Source organism: Hyperoodon ampullatus (genome assembly GCF_949752795.1).
Source record: "Hyperoodon ampullatus genome assembly, chromosome: 8".
NCBI classification, from domain to species: Eukaryota; Metazoa; Chordata; class Mammalia; order Artiodactyla; family Ziphiidae; genus Hyperoodon; species Hyperoodon ampullatus.
This window is the reverse complement of record NC_136921.1, coordinates 86,148,116-86,172,063: the sequence shown is the minus strand read 5'-3', so window position 1 is coordinate 86,172,063 and position 23,948 is coordinate 86,148,116. Positions and strand designations below refer to the sequence as shown.

The window sequence follows — 23,948 nt, the reverse complement described above, 5'->3', positions numbered from 1 at the left end:
TAACGATCTGGGTCAAATAGACCTTTTTGCTATGTTTATATTTTGTTATTTTACTAATTTACAACAATAAGAATAAAACTATAATGAAAAACAACTTTATTAGAAATTTTAATATGAATTTAAACATACTTAAAAATCTCTTTGTATCAAGTAAATCTTGGTGCACAAACATCACAAAAGATGAAGGATATTGTTATGTGTCCTTTGAGCATAATGCAATGGTCCAGGTTCTTGTTGCCGAATATTGTATGGTGAAGTCCTTCAGTTGAACGACTTAACTGATGAGAATACCATGTTTCCCTTTTTTTTCCCCTTAGAAATGTATTGTCCCATTCATTGATTCTTGAATTTGAGAAAATTCATCTAGGATACTGTCATTTGAAGACTCAGATTTCATTTATATAGTCAGTGTCACCATCATCAGTTTTAGGTGCTGTTATCTCTTTGTATTTATTTTCTGATTTGTCTAATAATTATAAATTGTCTTCTGTCATTTTCTTCTCTTGATTATCTTAAGTGGAAAATGAAAATTTCTTAATTCTCAGCTGGAGTCAATGAAAGCTAAAATCAGACTCCAAAGATGGTTTCTTAGTCATTTATACATTTTTGAAAGATGATGTGGTACTTTGGGCAAGGCAAGAAGACAACTAAAAGATCATAATTTATTTGACTATTGCATCGTCCTTTTAGGTCATTAAATCTGTGTTGTTTTTCTATTTATACTATAATAATTTATCACCAATTTGCTCAAAACAGTACAGATTTATTATCTTACAGTTCTGTAGCATCAGAAGTCTGACACCGCTCTCATTGGGCTAAAATCAAGGTGTCTGCAAGGCTGCATTCCTTTCTGGGGGCTCTAGGGAAGGATCTTTTTGCCTTGCCTTTTCCAGCTTTGAGAGGCTGCCTGCATTCCTTGGCTGGTGGTTTCCTTCCTCCATCTTCAAAGGCAGCAATGTTGTATCTCTCTTATGGTTCTTTGGCAGTCACCTGTTTTGGACCATAGCCTAGAAGATTCTTCACTTTTAAGTACTCATGTGATTAGATTGGGCCCACCCCAATTTGGATAACCTGGTATAATTTCCCCAACTCAAAATTCTTATCCTTAATCACATCTGCAAGTCCCTTTTGCCATGTAAAATAACATTCACAGATTCTGGTGTTTAGGGCATGGACATCACTGGGAGGCCAATATTTTGCCTATCATACCATCATTCTTCCATTTTCTTTTTATTTTAGTGGCTTTTCTTTGTATTAGCATAGTTGGGAATAATTGATGAACAGTGATAAGTAATGATGAGTTCCTAGGATGGTATAATAACAAAATATAGGAAAAGTAAGATCAGTAAGATCCCATAATGTATTGTAGATTGATGAAAGGCCAGTGGACATCTGGTAATTAATTGCAAGCTAGAATGTGTTTTATTCTATTAAAGATAAATCTTAGTTTTATTCTATGGATGATCTCTAAGAAAGAACAAAAGTCCTGAAATATTAATTATTATAAACAGGATTACTTGAAAAAGAAGCTAAAAAACTAAAATTGGGTCCAGTGGACTCTGATGGTATTCTGAAAGTTAAATACTTCTTCCCCACCCCTGAGGCACGAAGATATTCTACAGCTCCTTCTATTAATTATACAGTTTTACTTTTATATTTACTCTTTAGTCCGAGGCCTTATCTTTTACATAGTATTGATAGAGATCGAGTTTTATTTTTCTCCGTGTAGTAAACCAGGTTTCTCCACAATGCTTCTTAAATTATCCATATTTTCCCACTGACTTGTGCTGGCACCTGTATCATATTTTAAGTTGCCAGGTGTATATACCAATCTGTGTCTGAGATTTCTCTAATGTTCTGGTGGTCTCTCTGTGTTCTTGTGCCAGTATCACATAAAAAAGAATACAGTTGTATTTTGGTATGTCTTCTTTATATGGTAGAGCAAGTCTCTCCTTTAATCTTCTTTTGTAAGGTTGACTTAATTATTTATGGATCTTTATTCCCTCATATAAAATTTGAGCATCTCTTTATTTGCTTGTTAGCATTTGTGGATTATTCTTCTGTAATAACTTACTTGTATCTTTTTCCTTAAAAGATTCAAATGGAATTTTTATTCTGAATGCATTGAATTTATAGATTAATTTTGGAAGTACCGAAATCTATAAGATTAGGTTGTCCCATCCAAGTGCATGAAATGTCTTTTCCATTTGTTCAGTTCTCTCTGTAGAGTTCTTAAGAATTCTTGGCTAGTTTTTATGAATTTGGGGGGCTTATTCCTGGATACTTTAAAGTTTTTGTGGCTGAAGTATTTTTTATTTTCTAGTTCGCTATTGCTGACCTAGGGTTTTTTAAAATTTTTATAGGCTGGTCTTGTATGTAGCAGTCTTTCTTTTGGTCTCTTATTGGTTGTACTACTCTGTTGATTCTCTGGGTTTCTATAAGAGAAATAGTTATCTTCCCCCAATTTTTTTTTTTATATTGGTCATGAGCTTCAGTACTATGTCTTGTTGAGAAGGAATCATCTAAAGTTTCTCCATTAAGTGTAGTGTTTGTTATAGGTTTTGTGTATATAACCATGACCAAATTACAGAAGAACTTTTCTATTACTGGTTAGTTAAGAAGTTTTTGTTTGTTTTAAAAATAATAAGTATAACAAATTTTAAAAAGTTGAAGTTTGCATTGCTGTGATAAACCCTACTTGGTTATGATACACTATTTTATTTATTTATTCATTTTTGGCTGTGTTGGGTCTTCGTTGCTGCACATGGGCTTTTCTCTAGTTGTGGCGAGCAGGGGCTACTCTTCGTTGCGGCATGTGGGCTTTTCACTGCGGTGGCTTCTCTTGTTGTGGAGCATGGGCTCCAGGTGTGCGGGCTTCAGTAGTTGTGGCATGTGGGCTCAGTAGTTGTGGCTGGTGGGCTCTAGCGCACAGGCTCAGTAGTTGTGGTGCACGGGCTTAGTTGCTCCGCGGCATGTGGGATCTTCCCGGACCAGGGCTTGAACCCACGTCCCCTGCATTGGCAGGCAGATTCTTAACCACTGTGCCACCAGGGAAATCCCTGATACACTATTTAAAAAATACTTTATTAGGGGACTTACCTGGTGGTCCAGTGGTAAAGAATCTGCCTTCCAGTGCAGGGGACGCAGGTTCGATCTCTGGTCGGGGAACTAAGATCCCACATGCTGTGGGGCAAATAAGCCTGCGCGCCACAACTACTGAGCTCGCGCGCCTCAATGAGAGAGCCTGCATGCCGCAAACTACAGAGCCCATGCGCTCTGGAGCCTGCACGCCACAACTAGAGAGAGAAAACCCTCACTCCACAACTAGAGAGAAGCCCATGCACTGCAACGATGTCCCGACCCAGCCAAAAGAATAAAGATAAATAAATAAATATTAGAAAATACTTCTGGATTTAATACATGATTAACTATTTTATTTAGGATTTTTACATATATGCTTATAAGAGAAATAGATGCACAGACCTGAAGAGTAATAATTTAGTGAGTTTTGACAAATGTGTACACTCGTAGTAATCCATGTTCCTTTTAAGATACAGAACATTTTCATCACTCTACCTTGTCTATAAAACAGTGTCACACTAGCCCCATAAAATGAACTGCTGCTTCTTTCACTATTTTCAGTTTTTTCAGCATCCTGTATGTGGTTGAAAACGTTCATGGGAAGATGAGTAGACATTTACCTGTAAAACTGTCTTGGCCTGGGGTTTGTTGCAAGGAAGGTCTTTCACTACCATTTAAATTTCTTTAATATTACTTAGTTTATTAATCTATTTCAATTAAGCTTTTCAAACTTATAGTTTATTAATCTATTTCAATTAAGCTTTTCAAACTTATTAGTGTATGGTTATAACACTAAAAAATCTCCTTTGTTATTTCATTTCCGTTTATTCTTTCAGTTCTCCTTTTCTGTTCATTCTTGCCAGAGCTCTGACTAATCAAAGAAACAGATTTGGTTTTCATCTATTTCACTTTTTTTCCCCATTGATTTCTATCATCATAATTTACTTGTTACTTTGGATTTGCTCCGTGGCTCTTCTTCCAGCTATTGAGTCGAATGAATCAGATTATTTATTTATTTATATAAAGACAGAATTAACATATGATAAAATGTATAGATTTTAATGTTTGGTTATGAGAGCCCCCCCGTGGTTTTTATTAAGTTATGTATAATTTACATAGGGTAAAATTCACCCCTTTTTATCATATAGTTCTGCTGTAAGTTTTGTGAATGTATACAATTGTGTAACTCCCACCACAATTAAGATATAAAATAGTTCCCAAAATACTCCCCGGTGTCCTTTTGCACTCTATCCCTTTAGGTTGCCTCTGGCAACCACTGATCTGTTTTCTGTTTTTATAGTTTTGCCTTTGCAAGCATGTCATATAAATGGGGTAAGTATTGTAAATATGTAGCCTTTTGAGTCTGACTTTTTATAAGTTAGCATAATGCATTTCTTTGAGATTCATCCATGTTGTTGTAATGTTACCAATAGTTACTTTTTATTGTTGAATAGTATCCTATTGTATAAAATACACAACAATTAAAAAAATTTTTATTGAAATATAGTTGACTTACAATGTTGTGTTTCAGATGTATAGCAAAATGATTCAGTTATACATACATATATATGTATATATTCTTTTTTAGATTCTTTTCTATTATATGTTGTTATAAGATATTGAGTATAGTTTCCTGTGCTATACAGTAGGTCCTTGTTGATTATCTGTTTTTTATATAGTAGTGTGTAAAAGTATACCACAGTTCTTTTTAATCCATTTCTTCTAGATAAGGAACATTTAGGTTACTTTCAGTATTTTAAGAATTACAGATAAAGCTACTGTAAACATTTGTATATTCCCTCCTGTTAGATTATTAGTTATTTTGAGCTAATCTTTTGTTACAAACTTATAATTTATTGCATTACATTTTGAAAATACAGTTCTAACGGCATCAATCCTGAAATGTGCCCTGTTTTATAAACATTTCATATCTGATAGCTCCTAATTGTATTTAACTGTGATTATTGATGTATACCTTTCAGCTTTATGCATTCCAGCTTGTAGTTTATCAGTTTTTGCTTGATGTATTTTGAGGCTATATTTTTACGTGCATATATCTTCTTTTCGTTTCATGACTATATAATTTTTTTTTTAATATTTGTTTTTTCAAATCTTAAGAATACTATCCTCAACTTTCTTTTGGTTCATATTAGGTATATGTTTTTCTATTCTTTAATTTTTATTGTTTTTAAGTGTGTTTCTTGTAGACAATATGTCAACTTTTTTGATGGAATATGAGCATTTTTATCTCTTAAATGGTGGGTTTAGTCCATTATACTTATTATAATTATTTTTATTTTCTGACTTGGTTCTGCCATCTATTGGCTGATATCTTCTAATCGTACTTGACTTTTATTCCCTTCTACTCGTTGCTTTCCATTGGACAAATGGAGTTTTTCCTGATGTTTTAAAGTTACATATTCTAGTTTCAGTTTTATGATGACAGTCTATACCCATTTATTTACTTCTGTTCTCTCAAACTGGTATTTATGCATTCCTGCAGGGTCTCCGCTTCTCCCCCCCGTTTTTTTTTTTTTGGTTTGTTTTTTGTTTTTTGTTTTTTGCGGTATGCGGGCCTCTCACTGTTGTGGCCTCTCCCGTCGCGGAGCACAGGCTTAGGACGTGCAGGCCCAGCGGCCATGGCTCATGGGCCCAGCTGCTCCGCGGGATGTGGGATCTTCCTGGACCGGGGCACGAACCCGTGTCCCCTGCGTCGGCAGGCAGACTCTCAACCACTGCGCCACCAGGGGAGCCCTTTTGTTTGTTTTTTAAACAACTTTTTACTTTGAAAAAAAATACTATACCTTTAGAAAAATTGAAAATATTTTACAAAGAATACTTGATACTCTTTATCTAGATTTAAGAAATATAAATATTTTTGCCAATTTTATGCTTATGTATACATACACATCTCTACCATCCCTCTCTAGTATCACTGTGGTCTCTGTGCTGAATGTGAACAGACCTTTTCAAAGAGCCCTGCTTCATTTTAGTGGGGAATGGTACTTAGGAACCAAGCTAGGTATGCTTATTGTTATGTGGCAGTCTCTTAGAAGAGTGTTAACTAATGTAGAAGGAATACAGAATCAGAAAATCAACACAGTATTTCCTAGTATAATTATTGATTAAGGTAAGGATCATCAATGGATGCTAAAACCATTTAGTAAAATGTTTTGGAGAACAGTGTTTTACAAGGTCTCAAAGTTTTACTCTATAGGTTAGTTATTAATTATAAAAGAGAAAATATGCCTTTAAAAAGGAGATTTGTTGGTCACCACCATAATAAGTAAGGTCAAGCTTTGCATTGGCAATGTCACAGAGAGCCTGACATATGTATCCTGAGGGTGATGGAATAGGAAGAACACTCATCACCTGTAGTTTTCATGCTGGAAATGTTTGATTTGAATTTAATCATGAGGAAATACTCCTGGGACATCCTGCTGGCCTGGACTCTTTAAAAGTATTCAGTGCCATGAAGAACAAAGGGAAGCAGAGGGACTATTCTAGGTTGGATGAGACGAAAGAGACTTAGTAGCCAAATGCAATGTGTGAATCCGTGGGTTCTGATTTGCTCCTGGATTGGGAGAAAAACAGTTTGAAAGGACATTTTTGAGACAACGGGAAATTTGAGTATGGACTGTATGTTGGATGTTGATATTGAATTAATGTTGGTTTTACTGTTCTTTTGGGGGTAAGCTTGTATTTTAAAAACATTCATTTAAATTTAAAAACAAGTGTAGGCCCACGCGCAGCACTGATTACCCAACGCAGCCATAAATCAATCAATCAATCAATCAATCAATGAATCAATGAAGGAAGGAAGGAAGGAAGGTAAAGCTTACAGAATGTAACATAGTGGTGAGCAATGACTCTTACAGTGTTTTTATTTAAATTGATGGTGATAATGTGCCTGTGTAATGCAGTATTAGTAGGGGCAAATTTTAATAATAGTGACACCAGGAGTTTGTATTGTGGAAATAAAAGCATTTGAAGGATCATATTTCTGGTAGTGATCATGCTCTGGGAGAAGAGGAACAGGGGAGAAAGGTAAGAAAATCATCTAGGACTACAGAATAATTCATTAAGATTTGATTTGTCTTTAGAGAAGAATAGGGTTATGTTTGCTAAAAGTAGGAAAGTAATAAGCACAAGCAACAGAGATGCTATACATAGAACTTTTACTGTGATAGGGTGTAGGAGAAGGAGCAAAAAGAAATTTAGTCTAATAAAAGTGAGGAAGAGAGAAAGAGGAAACAAAAATATTCTATTTTTACCTGCGATTATATAATATGGAAGAAATAAAGCCAAGTATATGTTATGATAATAAATGAGAATCCATCTTTAGGCTGTTGAGAGGAAACATCCCCCCAAAATGACAAAGATTGGAAGTAACTGGAAAGAAAATAGTTCAGATAATCATAAAGTAAAAGAAAGTAGAATTAAATACAAATTTGAGATCAGTTTCTCCCCAACTTCAGACCCTTCCAAAGACTTCCCATCACATTTAAAATAAAATTCAATACTCTAAGTAGACCTTCTGATCTAGCTCTAGACTACCCTATTCAACTAATAACTGTCCCACTACTGCACTCACACTGGTTTATTTGCCATTTGCCTCAAACACACTTCTCTCTCACTGCATTCAAGCTTCTGCTCAAATGTCACCTCTTTAGAGCGGCATTCTTTGACTGCTCTATGTATAGGTATGATACCTATACCACTCTCCCTTTCTCTACTTAGTTTTTTTAAAAGTACTTATTGATTCCTTATATATTACTAAATGTATGTTTGTTTATTGTCTGTTTCCCTTCTTGTAACGTAAACTTCATGAGCACTTGGACCTAAGTCTTTTTTTTTTTTTCACTGCTATATCCCTAGCATCTACAACAATACTAAGGCCCTCAATAATTATTTTTGAATATATGAATGAGTATCAAATGAAACAGTCTTCAAAACCAAAAGCCTGAATGAAACAAAGGTAGATACTTTTTAAGGACTAAGCATCCATAAAAAAGATATGACAGCTGTAAACTTTTATATAGCAAACAGTTTTAAAAATACATGGTAAATTTATTAAAATACAGCTATATTGAGGGATTTTAATATAATTCTTCTGGATTTTGACTGTTCAAACATATATAAAAGAGCAAGGCTATACAGGATTTGCACAATATGATTATAAGCTTGATTTGATAGATACACACAATCAATACTCTTTATTCAACTTATTTGTAACTTCAAAACCAATACTTACATTGCTTTTGCTGGTCATTCACAGGCCTGTGCATATGCAGAGTGGTGAAAAATTTGAGTCGCCTGAGGCTGAATAAAGTGACACTCTGCCTACATTTTCAGCTCTCATACTGTAAACAAGTATTCTTTTCTCAGTTTACTTAATGCCATGTTTTTCACATTTTTGTGCTTTTTTTTTTGGTAGTTTTACTGTTTAAAATAGCCCCTCAGGGTAGTAGTCAAGTGTTATCTAGTGTTCTAAGCACAAGAAGACTGTGATGTACCTTAGGGGGAAAATATGCTTGTCAGATTAGCTTCATTCAGGCATGAGTTACAGTGTTGTTGGCCATGAATTCAATGTGAATGAATTGACAGTACATATTAAACAAGGGGTCTTTAAACAGAAACACACTTTTATATAAAACAAGGTTATGGGGACTTCCCTGGTGGTCCAGTGGTTGAGAATCTGCCTTCCAGTGCAGGGGACGTGGGTTCGATCCCTGGTCGGGGAACTAAGATCCCACACGCTGCGTGGCAACTAAACCTGTGTGCCACAACTAGACAGCCCGCATGCCGCAACTAGAGAGAAGCCCACAATGGAGACCCAGCACAGCCAAGATATATATATAAAAAAACAAAAAACAAAATGAGGTTTTGTGTTGATCGTTTGATGAACTTGTGATGAGAAGCTTGCAGGAACCTAATCCTGTATTTCCCTTAGCATCAAGGATTCACCATTTGCTAATTCAGTGTTCATAGCTGATAACAAAAATTGGAAGAGAAAGAACTGTTATTCTGTCATATGCCACTTCTTTTCTCTTATCCCAAGCCTACTTCACCTGTTTATTGTACTTGCCACAGATCCTTGTGGCATGAGTTTTGGCTCTGTTGCAGGAATACAGATAGGAGGTAAATGTTATAAATTGTACTGATGTAAAGTTATAGTGTAGCTATCCTGTTGGGAGAAGGAGGAAATGTAAAGATTTATTTTATTTTACATATTAAGGAGTCATACACAGTTTAAAGTTAAAGAATAAAAAAGTTTGTTTAGGGCTTCCCTGGTGGCGCAGTGGTTGAGAGTCTGCCTGCCAATGCAGGGGACACGGGTTCGTGCCCCGATCCGGGAAGATCCCACATGCCGCGGAGCGGCTGGGCCCGTGAGCCATGGCCGCTGAGCCTGCACGTCCGGAGCCTGTGCTCCGCAACGGGAGAGGCCACAACAGTGAGAGGCCCGTGTACCGCCAAAAAAAAAAAAAAAAGTTTTTTATTTGAAGTGAAAGTAACTGAAGATTTGAAAATAAAAATATATCAGGAAGAAGGGGAAGTTGTGATGCCAGTGAGCTAAATTCTTCATGTTTTATGGCAAGGTCAATAAAGAATTATTGAAATGTAGTACATCCAGTGGAATACTCTGCACCTGTTTGAAAGAAAGGAAGTAGCAAAGGAAAAGGGGAATGAAGAAGCTATCTATGTATTGATTTGGAATTTTTCCAACATAAAGAGAAAAGAAAGCAATGTGGGACAGTCTGCATAACGTTATCTTTTGAGTAAGAAGGGAGGAATCAATGAACGTATATTTAATTTGTTAGTGTAGACATACAGCCTTAGAAAGATGATAAGAAATGAACTGAAGTAGTTTGTTTGCATTACCTATTGAAAATTTTAATTAAAAACAAATTTTTAAAAAAGTGGTTGCCTCTCGGACTTTCCCTGGTGGTGCAGTGGTTGAGAATCCACCTGCCGATGCAGGGGATACGGGTTCGTGCCCCGGTCCGGGAAGATCCCACATGCCACGGAGCAGCTAGGCCTGTGAGCCATGGCCACTGAGCCTGTGTGTCCGGATCCTGTGCTCAGCAACGGGAGAGGCCACAACAGTGAGAGGCCCGCATACCGCAAAAAAAAAAAAAAAAAAAGAATCCACCTGCCAATACAGGGGACATGGGTTCGAGCCCTGGTTCGGGAGGATCCCACATGCCGCAGAGCAGCGAAGCCCGTGCGCCACAGCTACTGAGCCTGCGCTCTAGAGCCTGTGAACCACAATTACTGAGCCTGAGCGCCACAACTACTGAAGCCCATGCGCCTAGAGCCTGTGCTCCACAACAAAGAGAAGCCACCGCAATGAGAAGCCCGCGCACTGCAAGGAAGAGTAGCCCCCACTCGCCGCAACTAGAGAAAGCCCGTGCGCAGCAATGAAGACCCAACGCAGCCAAAAATAAGAAATAAATTAATAATTTAATTAGATTAAGTTAAGTTAAAAAAAGAACTTGTTGCCTCTGAATAGTAGGACTAATGCGGGAGGGAAATATTTATATTTCTGTTATGAAATTTTTTCTATGTGCCTGTGTTGCTTTTATATTTTAAAAAATGTCTCATGAATGTTTGCCAAAAAAAACAACTCTATTCTCGCTTTGAAGGCTTCAAAAGTCTGTGAGTGTGTGCTTGCATGTGCACATACTGTATGTCTGAATGTATAAATGATTATGTACTAAATTTTGTCACACTCCCTCCCAACTGTGCTCCCTTTTCCTCAATAACTTGAAACTTTTTGTATTGAGATATTCATGTACCACAAAATTGACCCTTTTAAGGTGTATTTTTCAGTGGTTTCTGGTATATCACAAAGCTGTGCAGCCATCACTACTAATTCCAGAATATTTTTATCACCCCAAAAAGAAGTCTTATAAACATTCACAGCAGCTCCTCATTCCCCTGCTTTCCTACCCTACACTTCACCCCCTGGCAACCACTAGTCTACTTTCTGTCTCTATGGATTTTTCTCTTCTGAACATTTCATATAAATGGAATCATAGTACATAGCATTTTGTGTCTGGCTTTTTTCACCTGGCATAATATTTTCAAGGTTCATGAATGTTGTAGTATGTATTAATACTTCATTTCTTTTTATGACTGAATGTTTCATTGTATTGATGTGTGTCACGTTTGGTTTATCCATTCATCAGTTGGTGGACATTTGGGTTGTTTCCATTTTTGACATGAATAATGCTGCTGTGAACACTCTGATACAAGTTTTTGTGTAGACATGTTTTCAGTTCTCTTAGTTATGTACCAAGGAGTAGAATTACATCACTGTGATATTGACACAGGAAAGAAAAATAGACCAGTGGAACAGAATAGAGTCCAGCAGCAGAGCCGTTCATATATAGTAACTCAATATATGACAGAGGTGACACAGCAGTGCAGTGGGGACAATGTCATCTTTTATAATAGATGATGATCAGTTGGATATCCACATTGGGAAAAAACAACAACTCGACCTTCATTTCTTGCCATGATAGAAAAATCAATTCCAAGTGACTGTAGATCTAAATATGAAAAATAATAAAGCTTTAATAAGAATAATGACAGATTTCATAAATAGGTCACAAAAGGCTCTAGCCATAAAGGAAACCATCTGATAAATGAAACTGTGTTCAAATGATACCAATGTATGAGTGAAAAGGCCAAGTCATAGAGGATTCATACCAAGGATATGTAAAGAATTCCTACAGATCAAGAAGGAAATGACACACAATCCATGGTCAGAGTTTTTTTTATTTATTTTATTTTTTTTATTTTTTTTTTTATTAGTTTCTGCTTTATAACAAAGTGAATCAGTCATACATATACATCTGTTCCCACATCCCCTCCCTCATGCATCTCCCTCCCTCCCACCCTCCCCATCCCACCCCTCCAGGCGGTCACAAAGCACCGAGCTGATCTCCCTGTGCTCTGCGGCTGCTTCCCGCTATCTATCTACCTTACGTTTGGTAGTGTATATATGTCCATGCCTCTCTTTCCCTTTGTCACAGCTTACCCTTCCCCTTCCCCATATCCTCAAGTCCATTCTCAAGTAGGTCTGTGTCTTTATTCCCGTTTTACATGGTCAGAGTTTTAAAAGCCAACTTGTCCTACCAAGCCTATAATGAAAATTAGTAGAAGCATGCCCCATTCTTTTAACCCTACATTTATTCTTCATAGAGGAAGTCCTCACCTGTAGCTTTTTATTATACTATATATGTTTTGTTTTATTTGTGTTTGTATTTCTAAGTAAGACTATTGTAGTTCTTTATCTTTTTTTTTTTTTTTCAGTTTTAGATATTTATTGACTTCCTGTTATAGAAGATGAGGCATTAACTCTTAAATGATCCAACCCTCTACCCCTGTAGAAATACTCAAAACTTCCCTGACCCTATCCTGATTTAGAAATACTTTAGTTTTGGGTTAGGTCATTATTTCATTGTGTATGTTATGACTGTAAATTTTATTCACAGCTGTGAGATTCCATGATTACGTTTCTTCTTTTGTACAACTTTTTGTTTTTCCTAGAGTTGATTTATTTCTTTAGTTTGTTAGTGTTCAGTGTAAGCATCCATATAGTCTCCAGCAGAGGTGTGTAAACCTCTCATTTTCAAATATAAATTTATTTATTTTATTCTTATATTTCTGTAGACATACCCCTGAAATCTTTCGTTCTTCCATTCTTACCTAGGCTAGTTACTCTGTTTCTTCTGGGTGCCTGTCATCCTGGAATCCCTCTTCTTTATCATCATGGAAATTCCTTTTGTGTCTGTCCCGTGTTTGAGCTCCTGTTTCTTGTATGCCATATTTTCCTCTTTCTTGGTTTATTCTTTTGTTTTGGTGGAGCAAATTCTCTAGTCACTTCCTGAGAAAAGGTAAATGGGTAGTCAGATTTTTTAGACCTTGCATATTCTCCTCTTCCCACTTGGTTGTTAGTTTGGGTTTGGGTGTAGAATTGTAGTTTGGAAATCATTTTAACAGAATTTTGAAGGCATTGTTCCATTGCTTTCTAGCTTCCAGTGTTACTCCTGAGCACGCTACTGCCATTCTCATTCCTGATCCTTTGTAGGTATTCCTGTTTAGTCTTCTCTAGAAGCTTCAAATCCTTGGCATTTAAATTTATTTATTATAATGTGCCTTGGTATGGATCTTCATTGAACCAGTGTGCTTGGTTCAAAAGTGTGTCCTTCCAATCCAAAAACTAACGTTTTCCACTTCCTTTTTTTTTTAACATCTTTATTGGAGTATAATTGCCGTACAATGTTGTGTTAGTTTCTGCTGTATAACAAAGTGAATCAGCTATATGTATACATATATCCCCATATCCCCTCCCTCTTGCATCTCCATCCCAACCCTCTAGGTGGTCACAGAGCACCGAGCTCATCTCCCTGTGCAATGCAGCTGCTTCCCACTAGCTATCTGTTTTACATTTGGTAGTGTATATGTGTCAATGCTACTCTCTCACTTCTTGAAAAGTCTTGAATTATTTCTTTGATAATTTTAGCTCATTAATTTTCTCTTTCTTTTTTTTCTGGAACTCTCATTTGGAGCAGTACCTCTTGGACTGATTCTCTAGTTTTCTTTTTTTGAGGTTTTTTGGTCTCTTTCTGGGAAGATTTCTTCAACTTTATCTTTGAATTCATCCTTTTTTTTTTTCCTGTGTGTTTCAGCTATCATATTTTTAATTTCCAGCAGATTGGTTTTTTTTTGGGGGGGTTCTCTTTTTTTAATTACAAAAAATGTTATTTATTTATTTATTTATTGGCCGCACTGTACAACATGCAGGATCTTAGTTCCCCAACCAGCAGTGGAAGCGTGGAGTCTTAACCACTGGACCACAAGGGAAAGTCCCTTTGGGTTGTTCTTGAAATGTTTCATTTTCGTAGTTGGCTGTCACTAGGATATTAGTAATAGTTCTGTGTGAATTTTTTTCCTGCTCCCTGGGTTGTCTTTTTCTTATGGGTTTTAAAAAAATATTTGTTTATATTTTTCAGACATCTGGTGATATTGGGCTTTGCATATCTATACTTTAGGCACTGAAACACTTATTGGAAGCATTGCTTGAGTAGGCAGGACTTACTACGGTAGGATGACTTGGCTGGGTCATTTTTCTGAGAGATTTTTGATTCTTGGTGTCTGTAAGTCTTGTCTCTTGAGATGGTTTATTTTCCTAGAGAGAAATTCTGTACTCTCCAGCCTGTACAGTTTAAGTTTGGCTGCTGACTTTCCAGAATTTAGCACAGGAAGGTGCTAAGAGTCTCTTCATTTAGTGTGTAGACATGCACTTAATGTCGTCTCTTTCCTCAGCTGTGCCTTATGTGTCTCAGTCCAGAGTTCTCTTGGCTCACCTTTTCCAGAGATGAAATCTGACCTCCAATATCTATTATGACAAGCTAACCATCAGTCATATCCTTTTTTGTTCTCATGAATGTAATATGTTATCTTTCTCTGGCTGCTTTCAAGATTTTTTTCTTTTTTAAAAAAAATCATAAATTTTTTAATGAGGTATAGGTGACATTTAAGATTACATTACATGTAAGATTAGATTACATGTGTATAGCATAATGATTCCATATTTGTATATGTTGCAAAGTGATTACCACAGCCTAGTTAACATCCATACTTGGTTACAGTTTTTTTCCTTGTGATGAGGACTTTTAAGATTTACTCTCAGCAATTTCCAAATATGCAAATACAGTATTATTAACTATCGTTGCCATGCTGTGTGTTACATTCCCAAGACTTATTTATTTTATAACTGGGAGTTTGTACCTGTTGACCCCTTTTATCCATTTCTCCCCTCTACCCACCCACCCCCGACCCCTCCTCTGCCAGCAATCACCAGTCTCTTCTCTGTATCCATGAGCTTGGGGTTTTTTCTGTTTGTTGTTTTTGAAGATGCCACAAATAAGTGAGATCAGAAGGTATTTGTCTTTCTTTGACTTATTTCACTGAGCATAATGTCCTCTAGGACCATCCATGTCATCAAAAATGGCAAGATTTCCCTTTTTTAATGGCTGAATAGTACTCATATATATATGTATTCATATATATACACACACACACACACACACACACACACACCACATTTTCTTTATCCATTCATCAATTGATGGACACTTAGGTTGCTTCTATATCTTGGCTATTGTAAATAATGCTGCAGTGAACATTGGGGTGTGGATATCATTTTTTCCCATTGTTTATTTTTCTTTTTTAACATCTTTATTGGAGTATAATTGCTTTACAATGGTGTGTTAGTTTCTGCTTTATAACAAAGTGAATCAGTTATACATATACATATGTTCCCATATCTCTTCCCTCTTGCGTCTCCCTCCCTCCCACCCTCCCTTTCCCACCCCTCTAGGTGGTCACAAAGCACCGAGCTGATCTCCCTGTGCTATGCGGCTGCTTCCCACTAGCTAGCTATTTTACGTTTGGTAGTGTATATATGTCCATGCCACTCTCTCACTTTGTCACAGCTTACCCTTCCCCCTCCCCATATCCTCAAGTCCATTCTCTATGTCTGCGTCTTTATTCCTGTCCTGCCCTTACGTTCTTCAGAACCATTTTTTTTTTAAGATTCTATATATATCTGTTAGCATACGGTATTTGTTTTGCTCTTTCTGACTGACTTCACTCTGTATGACAGTCTCTAGGTCCATCCACCTCACTACAAATAACTCAGTTTCATTCCTTTTTATGGCTGAGTAATATTCCATTGTGTATATGTGCCACATCTTCTTTATCCATTCATCTGTCGATGGACACTTAGGTTGCTTCCATGTCCTGGCTATTATAAATAGAGCTGCAATGAACATTGCGGTACATGACTCTTTTTGAATTCTGGTTTTCTCAGGTTATATGCCCAGTAGTGGGATTGCTAGGTCGTATGGTAGTTCTATTTTTAGTTTTTTAAGGAACCTCCATACTGTTCTCCATAGTGGCTGTATCAATTTACATTCCCACCAACAGTGCAAGAGTGTTCCCTTTTCTCCAGAATTTACATTCCCACCAACAGTGCAAGACTGTTCCCTTTTCTCCACACCCTCTCCAGCATTTATTGTTTCTAGATTTTTTGATGATAGCCATTCTGACCGGTGTGAGATGATATCTCATTGTCGTTTTGATTTGCATTTCTCTAATGATTAATGATGTTGAGCATTCTTTCATGTGTTTGTTGGCAGTCTGTATATCTTCTTTGGAGAAATGTCTATTTAGGTCTTCTGCCCATTTTTGGATTGGGTTGTTTGTTTTTTTGATATTGAGCTGCATGAGCTGGTTGTAAATTTTGGAGATTAATCCTTTGTCAGTTGCTTCATTTGCAAATATTTTCTCCCATTCTGAGGGTTGTCTTTTGGTATTGTTTATGGTTGCGGATATCATTTTGAGTTACTGTTTTTGTTTTCTTCAGATAAACACTTGGAAATGGAAATGCTAGATCATATGGTAGTTCTATTTTTAATTTTTTGAGGAAACTCCACAGTTTTCTATAGTGGCTGCACCAGTTTATTGCATTGGCCAAAAGTTTCGTTCAGTTTTCTCCATACGATGGCTCTAGTAGCAGTTAGTCGTCTTTAACTTCATTAGAAACAATTTTGTTAGATTATATGTGACAGCTGTCATATCAGCGTGCATTTTTAAAAAAGGCTTACCAAAATTGGTGAATTTTTGTGTAGCCATTTTAATACTGAAGATGGAAGAAAAAAAGCAGCATTTTCAGCCTATTACGCTTTGTTGTTTCAAGAAAGGTAAAAATGCAACTGAAATGCAAAAAATTTCTGCAGTGTATGGAGAAGGTGCTGTGACTGATTGAACATGTCAAAAATGGTTTGCGAAGTTTTGTGCTGCAGATTTCTTGCTGGATGATGCTCCACGGTTGGGTAGACCAGTTGAAGTTGATAGTGATCAAATTGAGACATTAATTGAGAACAGTCAGCGTTATACCATGCAGGAGATAGCCAACATACTCAAAATATCCAAATCAAGCGTTGAAACTCATTTGCACTAGGTTGGTTATGTTATTCGCTTTGATGTTTGGGTTCCATATAAGTTAAGCGAAAAAACACCTTCTTGACTGTATTTCCGCATGCAAGTCTCTACTTAAACATAATGAAAATGTTCCGTTTTAAAAACAAATTGTGACGGGCAATGAAAAGTGGATACTGTATGGTAATGTGGAATGGAAGGAAGAGATTGTGGGGCAAGCGAAATGAACCACCACCATCCACACCAAAGGCCAGTCTTCATCCAAAGAAGGTGATGTTGTGTATATGGTGGGATTGGAAGGGAGTCCTCTGTGATGAGCTCCTTCCGGAAAACCAAATGATGATTTCCAACAAGTACTGCTCCCAATTAGACCAGCTGAAAGCAGCACTCAACGAAAAGCATCCAGAACTAGTCAACAGAAAATGTATAATCTTCCATCAGGATGATGCAAGACCACGTGTTTCTTTGATAACCAGGCAAAAACTGTTACAGCTTGGCTGGGAAGTTCTGATTCATCCCTCTGTATTCACCAGACATTGCACCTTTGGATTTCCATTTATTTCAGTCTTTACAAAATTGTCTTAATGGAAAAAATTTCGGTTCCCTGGAAGACTGTAGAAGGTACCTGGAACAGTTCTTTGCTCAAAAAGATAAAAAGTTTCGGGAAGGTGGAATTACGAAGTTGCCTGAAAAATGGCAGAAGGTAGTGGAACAAAAGGGTGAATACGTTTTTCAATAAAGTTCTTGGTGAAAATGAAAAATGTGTCTTTTATTTTTACTTAAAAACCGAAGGCACTTTTCGGCCATCCCAATACATTCCCACCAGCAGTGTAAGAGGGTTCCCTTGTCTCCACATCCTTGCCAACACTTCTTATTTCTTGTCTTTTTGATAATAGCCACTCTAACAGGTATGAGGTAAGGTGTTTTTTTTTAATCTTTGGTTTTCAGCAGTTTGACTATGATGTACCTAGGTATGATCTTCTTTGTACTTATCCTGTTTGGGGACATCAGTGAGCTACTTCAATCTGTAAATTTACGTCTTTCACCAGTGTTTAGAATTTTCTTCCTATTGCTTTTTCAATTTTTTTTTTTTTGCTCCTTTTTCTCTCCTTCTATGACTCCAAATTCATTTATGTTAGACTACTTAATAGTGTCCAACAGACAAATGCTTTTCAGTATTTTTCTCTCTATTTTTTAGTTGGAATAATTTTTTGATCTATCTTCAGTACGTTCTCCATTCTGCTGTTAAGGCCATACAGTGAATATTTTATTTTAGAAAGTAAATTTTTCAGTTTTGCTATTTCCATTTGGCTCTTTTTTATATTTTTATTTCTCTGCTGAAATTTACAATTTGTTCCTTTATTTATAAGTTTATTTTCCCTTGGTGTCTTGAACATAACTTGCAGGTAGCTGCTTTAAGATCTTTGTCTGTTAATTCCAATACCTGGGTTACCTTGTGGTTGGTCTCTATTGATTGTCTTTTCTCTTGAGTATGGGTAACATTTTCTTGTTTCTTCATATGCTTAGAAATTTTCTGTTATATCCTGCATACTGTGAATGATACATTATAGTGACTCTGGGGTTTAGTGTATTTTTCTGGAGAGTGTTAATATTTTGGTTATTATTTGTATTAGCAAGCAATTAACTTGGGTGAACTGAAATCTAAACTATGTCTCCCCACAAAGGATGGCAGCTGATGTCTCTAAGTCATTTTAATCTTACCTGGACTGCTTAGAGTCTGATCCACTCTTGCATATAACAGTGACCAGTCAGAGACATGGGTAGAGTTTTTTGTGGTTCTCTCTCTTTGTGGTTCTTTATTTTCCAGTATGTGCCTTCTCACTTTTCAGCTGCTGTGGTAGCTCCAAACTCTGCTTTTCAAGCCAGTAAGACTGCATCTTTTGATTCACATTTCAACTGCTCTGTGCAGCTCAATCCAGGGGCCTTCCCTCAGGCAAAAGCTGTAAAAACAGGAAACCCATCCAGTTCTATTTCCTCCTTCCAAATATTGTCTCCTAACCCGATTCTGCCTATTTTTGGCTGCTCAAGTGCCTTCAGGTAGTTGTTATTTATATTTTTTTCCAGAATTTATTGTTATCTGAGGGAATGTTGGTCTGATAAGAGGTATTCTGTTATTACTCATGGCAGGATTTTTTGGTCTGTTTCAAAAAGTAAACATCTCATGTATTTATATTAATATTTCCAGTTCACATCAGAACTGTAAGGTTTTTAGTTACATCTGTATCCTCTTTCTTCTATACCAAGAATTGTGGTTCTGAAGGACATAAAGCAGATGATAGAATTAGAATATCCCATAATTATTTATTTACTCCTTTCTATATCTCACACACACAGCAGTCTCAACAATGTGTACTATCACAGTGATCAAAGAGATTATGGAAAATAGTTAAAACATTTTTTGCTTGTGCTTTCCATGAATTTCCATAGCACAGTTTTTTTAAAAATTGTGTTAACAACTTTGCATGCATTTAGCCATTAAATTTTATACTCTCTTCCTTGTACTTCTCATTTAGTCTTTATCAACAAGTAAATAATAATATTGCTTGCCATAAATTCTTAGGTTGAAACTATTCAGTTTGGTTGTCTAACGCTTATTCTCTAGATTCTTTTGGAAGGGCTCATGGGAGCCAGTGTTTCCCAATTTTTGGCCTTAAGATAAATTTATCTGTGTCTTCCATGTGATAAAAATCAATTTTATGAAATATAAGACACCTAATTCAGATTTTCTTTTCTTGAATATCTGAAATATGTTACTCTGTTTTCTTCTGGCATAAATAAAGTGTTGCCTTTGAAAAGTTAGACGTTGGCCTTCTGGGCTGAATTCTTAAGTGTACACAGTGCTCCTTCGGTCAGTAGTTTCAGGTTTTGTTTTTTGTTTTTTTCAAGAAAGTTTTCTTGAATTATAGTCTTTACTATTTATTCTCTTATGGTAGTGCTCTTTAAAGACTTCTGTTATCTGAATGTTGGACCCTTGTTACTTCATTAAGTTGTTGCTTTCTCTCATCCTTTTAATCTCTTCATTTCTTTTGATTTCGAAACTGTTCCTCCATTTTACCTTCTCATTCTCTTAAAGCATTATCTGTTGTATGTATTTCCTGTTTGGTTCATTCAGGCTTAATCTTCATTTCTGAAAAAATTTTTTTCAATTTCTAATGCTTTCCTGAGTTCTGTTACCTTATTTCTGAGTTTTTTGAAATCTGATTTATGTTGTTCTTGCACGTCTTGAGTCTTTTTTTTTTTTTTTTTTTTGTGGTACGCGGGCCTCTCACTGCTGTGGCCTCTCCCGTTGTGGAGCACAGGCTCCGGACGCGCAGGCTCAGCGGCCATGGCTCACGGGCCCAGCCGCTCTGCGGCATGTGGGATCTTCCCGGAACCGGGGCATGAACCTGCGTCCCCTGCATCAGCAGGCGGACTCTCAACCACTGCGCCACCAGGGAAGCCCTTGAGTCATTTTTGTAATGACTTTTATCTCATTTTGAAGTAGTTGGTTATAATATTCACCTATTTCGTGGGCATATATTTCTGGTATGATTTTATTATCAGGATGTAATTCTGTATCTTTTTCTTTTTTTTCCCTATAATTTCCATAGGATTGACCTACATCATTTTCTGTTGCTTACTTTTTTATGGTTTAGGATGGCATTTCTTAAAAAGCTCCCTCTACTGTTGTTTTGGGGAACTCTTCAAAAGTGTGGCATTTGCTTTCTATGATTTCTAAGGCTTTGCTCCCTTCCCAACTATTCTCATTCCTTAATCTTCATTGTACCTAATGTGCTCAATTTTGATTCCGTGCTCAGTAGCTTATCCTCATTGTGACACTGTTAGTGAAGGATCAGTTTTAAGAGTTCATAGAGGCTAACTGCCCCAACTTCAGACTTCAGGAAAATGCAGAAACCCAGTTATAGCTGTTTTGGGAGTCTCTGTTCTCAGATGTGTGAGACACTCTGTTTTCTTCTGCTGCTTCTCATACCATGCAGGTTCTATGGTTGTTGGTGATTTGTTCCCACTTGCTGTTTTAGGGAGATTTATGTAGATTTCCTTGTCACCCAATTTTGTTGTAAGTGTTGTATGTGGGTTTGGGGATTTAGGGATGCTCAGAAATGTTGCCACTGCCTCCATTGTCCCTGAATCTTTATAATTTATCACTTCTTAATTGCTGTTTATGGTGTTCTCTTTTTCAAGTTTGATAATCTTACCCTAATTAGATTATAATTCCTCTAAATAGTGCTTGAATCTTAGTTCAACTGCTATTTTGTGGTGAAAATAGCCTTTACATTGTCCAGCATAGCACTGGACATATATGCAATGTATCATATCAGTCATCAGTTTGGAAATTAGTCAGTCTAAGGGTAATTATAGGCTAACTTGCAACCTTGTAATGGTAGTATTAGCAGCTACTCTTACAAATTGAAGGGAAACGGATACCAGCTGGCCTGCTTGTACATGAAGTTCATTCATATGTCATCTTTGGCATATGTGCTATGGTCTGTCTGGTCTAAACATTCCTGGAAGACATTGATCTAAGGTACTGATGGTCCAAAAAAGTTGACAAAGTAATAACCATCATAGAAACATATTAGAAACATAGAAAATGTTATCCGCCATAGTGATAGTTCATTACTGTCACAGTTCAAAAATATTGAAAAGGAAATTTAAACACTCTTCTGAGTGACGCAGTTAAAATGGTCAAGTTAGTAAAAGATTTTTTTTTAAAGGCTAAACCCAACAAACAGAAACCAAAGATTGACCAGTTTGTTAATATGAAGAGGCAAAGGGGTGTGGGTGAGATATGATGGAATTTCATAAGATTGTGATGAAAATTAAGGAACACAAATAATACTTTCAGTTAAAGGAGGCATTAGTTTTTATACATTGGGTAGTAATTTTAGGGATCTTTTTATCTTAACAACATCTCACTTCCTTTGCTTCTGAATTTGATATTCTAAAAAGTCAGCTAACACAAGTCAGTTCCTGAAACACGGCAGAATTTTATTGATTTGATAAAACTTTCCAAGAAGTTTTAAGTTTTTTAAGAAGTTGGTGTTTCTTATTTTTACTTCATTTGTCTTCCCTATTTAAAGGAATCATATTTTATTTTTAATTATAAAGACAGATTATTTACTTTGTAAAATGTTCCGTTTAAAATTACTCCTAATTTTTACCTTTTTAAAAATCTTCAACAGGCCTCAACAAATAATGAAAGCTCTAATCACAGTTTTGGAAGCTTGGGATCTTTGAGTGACAAAGAATCAGAGGTAAGTAACTTCATTTTAAGTGTGGTGCTATTAATAAGTAAAAGTTGGAATCACTGTTTTTTTAATTAATTTTTTTCATCTTTAATACTTGTGCTAAAGGTTAATCCTTGTTAAGTTTTTTGTAGGAGCATTTTATTCTGTTTTATGAAGCACAGCATTCAATCTGAAGACTGTATTGGACATGAGAAAGAAAATATAGTTTCTTTGGTTATGTAGGTGAATTTGTATGTTAATGGTATTGACAGATATTCTTAAGTTACTAGCCGTTCATAATTCTAAGAGATGAACGTGGTTTTGCAATACGTTGTATTTCGCTGTTTTCTATTATTTCTTGTTCTACTTCCCTCTTAGTTTGGTCCTAAGTAAAGGTTTGTTTACTTTTTGAGATACAGAAACACATTTTTTTTCTCTTTTTGAAATTTCTTGTGGGATTTCATGCTGTTGGTTTTCACTTTACATATTTTAAAATATCTGAAAAATCCCCTCCTCCCCCACCCACGTACTCTCCCCACTAAGAAAATATATGGAATTTTATAAGTAGGTATTTGGATCCATGGTGTAGTTCACGTTGAGCGTGATATTCTTGATGGCATTTTAAAAACTGTTTAGACAGGAGGTTCTTTGGGTAGTAGCATTCACTGTTGATGCTGCAACTTCACTTTTTGCAGATACAGTCTGTAATATTTCCTCTTCTCAGATTATGGAGTTCTGTCACTTACTTTTCAACGTGTGTGTGTGTCTGTGTGTGTGTGTGTGTGTGTGTGTGTATTTTCCCTGTCAGTGTTAACTTCTACTTGATCCATTTTAGTCTTTTGCTGCTTGGGTTAGTAATAGATATATCACCATGATAATAATACCATAGGTCATTAGCACCCAGTAACTCTTAGGCATTTGGTTTTGGTGTTCAGTGGAAGGGGAATATCAAAGGTGGCATCTTTTTAAGCCCTGTGTTATTGAAAGCGTCTAGGATCTCTAGGTAGACAGTTTTGTGGAGTTCTGTGCAGGCACCCTGACACTCCAAAGGAGTGTGGCATAGGGCTCTCACTCATCAGGCTTTCCCTTCCACAGAGACAACTGGCAGGCAGCTGAAAGGACTGTGCAAGTGACGGGACTTTATCTGCAGTAGGTTCCCTTGAGGTAAGCGTTAGTAGCCCCTGTAGCACCAGATTATCACAGTTTAGTTTTTATCAAATTAACACACATTAAGTCCTTAAAAATTGTAGGTTTAGATCTTGTCAAAGTACATTTTTTTCAAAAACCATATCAAGAATGTTTTCACTTTATATTTCCTGGATTTTGGAACATTTCTTGATACTTCCACAGATTTGGGTCTATATAGTAATTTCAAATGCCTCCTCTTTTCGTAGGCTTTTATGTTATGAAGGGCAATAAAATAATTTTAGATATTTCTCTTTTCTGTTCACCAAATCTAGTGTTCCTGATAGATTTTTTAAATAGAAAAACATAGTAAAAGTTAGACCACATGTAATGGTTATATATTTCTGTGTTCTTTATAGGTATCTATATTCCCAATATGAGTTGTAGATGCAATATTTGAATTCTTCCAAAAGAATC

General features: G+C 36.3%; 1 protein-coding gene across 2 annotated transcripts in view; it reads left to right on the top strand.

The window, feature by feature from the left end:
• Nucleotides 1–23,948, top strand: part of TLK1 (tousled like kinase 1) — a gene marked incomplete at both ends in the record, with an annotated part of 153,982 nt that overhangs the window by 49,548 nt on the left and 80,486 nt on the right. For both annotated transcript variants that reach the window (XM_079710742.1, XM_079710743.1), the window contains one exon: nucleotides 22,302–22,373. In XM_079710742.1, coding sequence (XP_079566868.1) covers nucleotides 22,302–22,373 — 72 coding nt within the window. The remainder of the gene's footprint in view (nucleotides 1–22,301; nucleotides 22,374–23,948) is intronic.